A 6,649-nucleotide genomic window follows, 5' to 3' on the forward strand; every position below is an offset into this window, starting at 1 on the left:
CAAAAATTAATTGGATCAAACAAAAGGAATTGAAACGAATTAGATCCAATGAATCAAACGATAAAGAATCAATAACGCAACGCACGAATTCAATGAGATTAAGAGAGATCATAGAGAGAGACTCATCAAAATTGCTCCAATTGTGACAAATTTTGCCAAACCGAGAATCGTTCTTCAAAAAATCACGTTGATCATTGAAGACCCGCTCTGATACCAATTATAGTGAATTAAGAACATGGTTTGGCATGCGAAATTAAATATTGCACAATGAACATGGTGATTTGGGTGTTCAAGAGATGTATTGAATATGTATGTTGTTACAAAAAAGGACATAGATGTACATCTACATAAATAACACATACTCACACACTCAACTTTTACACCTCTCAAGCACACCTCTACAAGTGGACTAAACCCACCTTATATAGAGGTGTTTACATGTCTGTCTCTCACTCTCTATCTCATGTCAAAAGGCTAATGTACCACATGCAAGTGGGTATTACAAAAGTCAACACATTACAAAGTCATACAAGGAAAACTTTGCACCCCAACATAATCTAAAAAGTAATTTATCAAAATTTCATTTTTGACGATACGTAGAGTCGCGTTGGTTTAATCGTAAAACTTAGAAGAATCATAACTTCTTCATACAAAGTTAGATTTTGGTGATCTTTATATGTACAGAATCCTTGTCACATATCGTATAAGTTATATTAAGATTATTTATCCTAAATAATCTTTTACCAAAAGTCATTTTTAACGCCTAATATATCTTAATTGACTAGTCCGAATCTGTAGGTGTTACCGGTACTTTGGTTCCTTAATTACAACCTCAAGATACTATGTGGCATCTTGACAATTTTGAATATTTTAAAACTTATTGCTATATTCAATGAATTTACGATTGTTACACTATTTTTGTCCAAATTTCCAAGTATAGTGTTGTGTTTTAAACTCACTAAAATCATTAAATTTATAACGCTAACCAATTTTACTAGCAAAAACACAACAGACAATGTACCTAGTCGTGTAGTAGTATAGTAGAGTAAGTAAGGGGTCGAACATAGGGAATGGAAGTTTTAAGCTAAAAACTAGATGCTAATAATTAAACTAAAAGAAATAACTTTAAATGAGATTTTATCTAATCTTTCAAGTTCAGAAAAACTTAAATTTAACACTTAACTAAAAATACTAAAAACAAATGCAAACACCTAGAAAATGATTTTTAATCAAGAATGAAAGATACTTTCGTTTAGCTTCGAATCCCCCCTTTTTCTATGGTTAATTTCAAGATAATGGTTACCAATTTATAAGTTACTTGTTATCATGATTCAAACACTTAGCATATATAAATTAATTAACTTCAATTACTATGGTCAAGCAACCTAAGAACACATAATTCATTTTAAAATTTCTACTGTTGTATGAATGATAAGATTTGCATTTACTTTTCTGTGGTCTAGACAAGCAATTTAAGCGCACAATAAGATTATTAATGCTTCCCTACACAATTAAAGAAACTAACATTTACCAGCTATACCCTAGGATATGTTGTATTTCTAGATCTAGCATTTCATTGTCCATAAATAAGTAGATAACAAGTTCATGCACTTAAATTAATCATCTAACTACACAAAACTTACAGGAAAAGCAATAAAGGTTAGAAATTTAACATGCTAGGATATGATTTATATAACTCAAGTAAAAACCAACTTCATAAATCCATAAAATAAGAAATCAGCACATAGTATTAAGTTTCATCTAATCTAAAACTAGAAATCAGCACATAGAAATCAACTAAAGGGTTATTAGCACATGATCAAAACTGTAACACACATACTCAAAAAGTAAACTAAGCTAATCATGGTAAAAACAAATAAAATCGAATGATTGATGTTCTTCACTCTAATCTCATTGATCATTGTTCTCCAATCGAAATATAGCCTCCTAAGGTGTACCATCCAAATATTAGGTATTTCTATTTCTAGCCTTAACCTATTTGAGTTTGCACACTGGGTCCCATTTAGAGAGTTTTGCATCTCACCCCGTACGATGGGCGTATATGTGGGTACGCGCAGCGTACTCATGTGATCAGATCGCGGAGGGCATGCTAGTACGTTGGGCGTACGTATGGTACACCGAGCATAGTAGCTCAGCATCGAAACCCTAATTTAACTGGTTTGCTTCCCTATTTAAGCCTCCTTATGCCTCCCTTGGACATTCCTTACCAGCCACCTTCCCGCAAAAAAACCTAATCTTGAGTTTAAGCCTTGTTGATGAGAGTTTGGAGCTTATTAGTGACTTCTGGTGCATATTGGTTAAAGAAGACCCTTGAAGAAGGAGGTGTTGCTTGCAAGCTTATGGATCCAAAAACTACTCCTCATTCTGCAACTTTTGAAGGTATAAAGTCTATACCTTGATGTGTTTCCTTTTTGATCTCCATGGTTGGGTTTTATGAGCTTTTGTCCCTAAAGTTTGGACCTTTATGAATTTGGAACACTCCAGAGCATATTAGCTGTCCTTTCATGCATGTTAGGTCTTATAGATTCATAAAAATGGTTACTTGATGGTCCTTTTCTAGCCATGAAAGAGTTTGGTGGTGATGAGTGTTCATTAGGTTAGAGTTTTAAGTTTCAAGCCCTTTTTGAGCCATGCAAAGGCTTAAAGTTGTAGACTTTATGGATTAAGACGTTCTAAGAAGGTCAGATCTGTGGTTGGATGCATGTCTTAATGATTAAGACCATTTTTGGCTCATTTTTGGGGTCAGACATAGTACGCCCCGCGTACTACTGGCTACCTCCAACGTAGCCAGGTGAGGCCCCGATCCCACTTGTTTCCTGAGTACGTCACACGTAGGAAGAGAGTACGCCCAACGTACGCACTGGGTAGTTAACTATCATTGACTTTTGGAATGTTGGTCAAGACTTAGGTTTTTGGACCATGGGAGCGGAAAAAATGGTCTTTTTTTCCCTTACGGGGGTTTGGTTGCGAGCCTTGGACTCACAAGTTGAGAAATGGACCTTAATTATTAATTAGGGTTCATTATTGTGTTATTAGGTGTTTAGTTTCGGCAGTTCGTGCGACATTTAGCTCTCTTCAGTATCAGGTGAGCTTCCTTCATTGTATCTGAGGGTCAAAGGCACCAATATCAGCGAACTAGTTTATGTTGTAGTATGATGGTTGACTTCGTGACAACTATCAGTTATGCATGTGTTTTCTTGATAACCATGTGATTCCTTGTTATGATATTTTATGGTAGTGGTAGGGTGAAATTTACCCGGTATCTGGTTGAAATAGACCGAAGGCGATTGCAAGCACCCATATATGCTTAACAGTATCCACTTGAAATAGACCGAAGGGGATTGCAAGCACCCAGATATGCTTGACATTATTTTGTTGAAATAGGCCGAAGAGGGTTGCAAGCACCCAAATATGCTTGTAAATTTGTTTGTATGGTATGTGGTATTTTGGAGGAACTCACTAAGCTTTGTGCTTAAAGTTTTCAGTTCATGTTTCAGGTACTTCTTGTTCAAAGGGGAAGGGTCTAGCCTGATCGCACCACATCACCCTATGATTTACACATTTTGAGATTTTGGCAATTTATACTCTGATAATATTTTACCATGATACACTTTTGACTGATTTGATATGAGTATCGTATATTTTGAATGAACTTATAAACAAATTTTCATCTGTATTTTTTAGGATGTTACAAGTTGGTATCAGAGCCTTGGTTTGAGGGATTTGGGCATACTATCGACTGTTCCTGGACTCAAATCAAGGGTTTGGTAAATTTTCCATAAAAAATAAACATTTTAAAAAGGATTTTAATAAAAGAGAAAGGGTGTGCGATGCATGAAATCAGCCGAGCTCAAGTAAGTCTTCCCAAAATTCCCATACATGTTATATGCTTTATGTTATGATATGAGAATTGCATGCTAGATTAGAGGCTAAGTATCTGCTCAGAATTGCATGATAGAATGCTAGGAGAGATGCCTTTATGTGCCTATTTGTTTAATCTTATAGATTCGCATGCGAGTATCAAATCAGTTACTTGATTAGGATGGTCTGTATAGGTTATATTTTAAGTTCAATTGCCTGATTGTCGAATGCTGCATGCTTTGTGCTTTAGGAAATTCTATTGGTACTAACTAACTAGTGGATGAATGCGTTGGATTACATATTAATGTGATTGAATAATTTTAGAAGGATAGGTTTAACTCTATTACGCAACTCTTGTTTGAGTCCAACCGTTATAGTGTGGTGCCTGTCATTCAAAGAATTATCTAGTACTGGTAGTATGTAATTGTGTTCATGTAGTAGTTAGGTAGTATTAGTGACATTTCCTTCTGCAGCTGATAGCAGCGAGGGGTGAGGAAGGGAGTCCTAGGAAGCCTCTGAGACATGCTTTGGTGTGCAGGACTCCTTATAGTATGATGAATGTACTAGTTGGGAAGAGCGACTTGGAGGAGTCAGGGTAGTCCTTGAGGAGGGTACAAATAGGTGTGGAAGGTAGTGTCGGGCCCGTACTACTGAAGGCACAAGATATATACCCGAGACCAGGAAGACCACGATGAATCTAGGGAAATCGATATTGTGAACCTTCTCATGTGTTTGCTAATTGTTTATGTGGTTATGTTTCAGTATGGTGGTGACACATCATGGAGCAGGGGGATTAGGATCTGGATCTTGGTTTGGGCCCGACCAATGAAGTTCATTGCATCTGAGGTTACTAGAGGAATCCTTGATGCGACCCAGGTGATGTTCGGGTCACTCAAGGATGGTATCATCGAGCTGATGGAGGATCGCCTTCGGATCTTCAGGGCCGATCTAGCCGCTAGCCAGTCTGGGGTCCGCACTCTCTCCTTCAAGGATTCCAGGGCATGGGGGCACAAGATTTCTTTGGGGTGAAGGACCCCATCGCAATTATGCATTGGATAGCTGACATTGAGTGTGCTCAGATGTTGAGCTTCTGCCCCGAGGGGTCGAAGGTGAGGTTCGCGGTAGGACGATGACCTGGCCAGACATTGTGACCCGGTTTCGAGAAGAGTTTGCACCAGATGTTGAGGTGCAACAGTTAGCCAGGGAGTTTCTTGACATGAGGCATACGATCGAGACTGTAGCGGAGATTACCGCCAAGTTCAGAGAAGTGCTCTGTTTGTACCCCAGGCTGCGGCTGATGAGGAGATGAGGAAGACCCGATACCATGATGTGCTGAGACCTGACATCAGTGAGTTCGTTAGTTTTTCTACCTACCCGACCTTGGATGACATGATATCTAGGGCGCGGGAACGAGAGATTGATTTGGAGCACATAAGGAAGAGAAAGGCGGAGCATGGGCAGACGGTTGGGGTTTTGGTGAAGAAATCAAAGGGTTTAGACTCTAGGTCGAAGGGCCAGCAGGGCTAGAGCCGTTGTGGAAAATGTGGCAGGTCACATGATGGGGTTCGCAGAGCAGTTGGTACGAGCTGCTACAAGTATGGCAAGACGGGGCACTTTAGCAAGGATTGCACTGCTATTATCACCACCACCCAGACATCAGATCTGATTTGATTCCATTGCAATCATATGGGCCATAAGAAGGCCAGCTATCCGAGTTTAGCATCAGCCGGACGAATGGTAGCTCCTTCTCAAGCGACCCTATGGATCAATGATGGCCGCCAGGGCAAGGCGGATGCGCCTGTTGTGAGGAGCAGGGCTTTTCAGCTGACTATCGAGGAGGCGCGTGTTGCACCAGATGTGGTGACGGGTATGTCTCTTCTCCTTAACTCTTTATTTATGTTGATTTATCTGCTTATAGTTGTGTATTTTGATTTAGGATCGTTCCTTGTTAATGGTATCTTTTCTTTGATATTATTTGATTCGGGGGCTACCCGATCTTTCGTGTCTCTGAAAGTCAGCAAGAGGTTTGTTGGAGCTCCGGGAGAGCTAGATCATCCATTAGAGGTTGAGATTGCGGATGATCGATCTTTTTGGGTATTAAGGGTTCATCAGGATTGTGTTTTAGAGATGTTAAGTGAGCAGTATCCGATTGACTTGGTTCTCATTCCTTTGCGCGGGAAAAAGGTTATAGTGGGGATGGAGTGGCTGAGCCCCAATGGGGCGGTGATTGATTGCGAGCGTCATATGGTGTGTTTCGGACTCCAAGTGGGGGAGAAGGGTAAGGCATCAGTTGATGATGTGGCGATTGTACAGGAGTACCCGAATGTGTTTCTGGAGGATTTTCCTCGAGTGCCTCTGGATATACAGGTCGAATTCTGGATTGACTTGGTTCTTGGTGGGACTCCGATAGCCAAAGCACCATATCGGTTAGCTTCACCAGAGATGAAGGAGTTATCTACATAGCTGAACGAGCTGTTAGACAAGGGGGCTACCCGATCTTTCGTGTCTCTTAAAGTCAGCAAGAGGTTTGTTGGAGCTCCGGGAGAGCTAGATCATCCATTAGAGGTTGAGATTGCGGATGATCGATCTTTTTGGGTATTAAGGGTTCATCAGGATTGTGTTTTAGAGATGTTAAGTGAGCAGTATCCGATTGACTTGGTTCTCACTCCTTTGCGCGGGAAAAAGGTTATAGTGGGGATGGAGTGGCTGAGCCCCAATGGGGCGGTGATTGATTGCGAGCGTCATATGGTGTGTTTCGGACTCCAAG

General features: G+C 40.1%; 1 protein-coding gene across 1 annotated transcript; it reads left to right on the top strand.

Moving 5' to 3' along the window:
- Nucleotides 1-5,011: 5,011 nt before the first annotated feature.
- Nucleotides 5,012-6,345, top strand: LOC145122167 (uncharacterized). Its single transcript, XM_079057816.1, has 2 exons — nt 5,012-5,156; nt 5,801-6,345. Exons 1-2 carry the CDS (start codon nt 5,012-5,014, stop codon nt 6,343-6,345), a joined length of 690 nt encoding a protein of 229 aa, XP_078913942.1.
- Nucleotides 6,346-6,649: the final 304 nt, after the last annotated feature.

This window comes from Lactuca virosa, chromosome 6, assembly GCF_052849685.1.
Source record: "Lactuca virosa cultivar CGN04683 chromosome 6, Lactuca_virosa_CGN04683_v6, whole genome shotgun sequence".
In the NCBI taxonomy this organism is placed as follows: domain Eukaryota; kingdom Viridiplantae; phylum Streptophyta; class Magnoliopsida; order Asterales; family Asteraceae; genus Lactuca; species Lactuca virosa.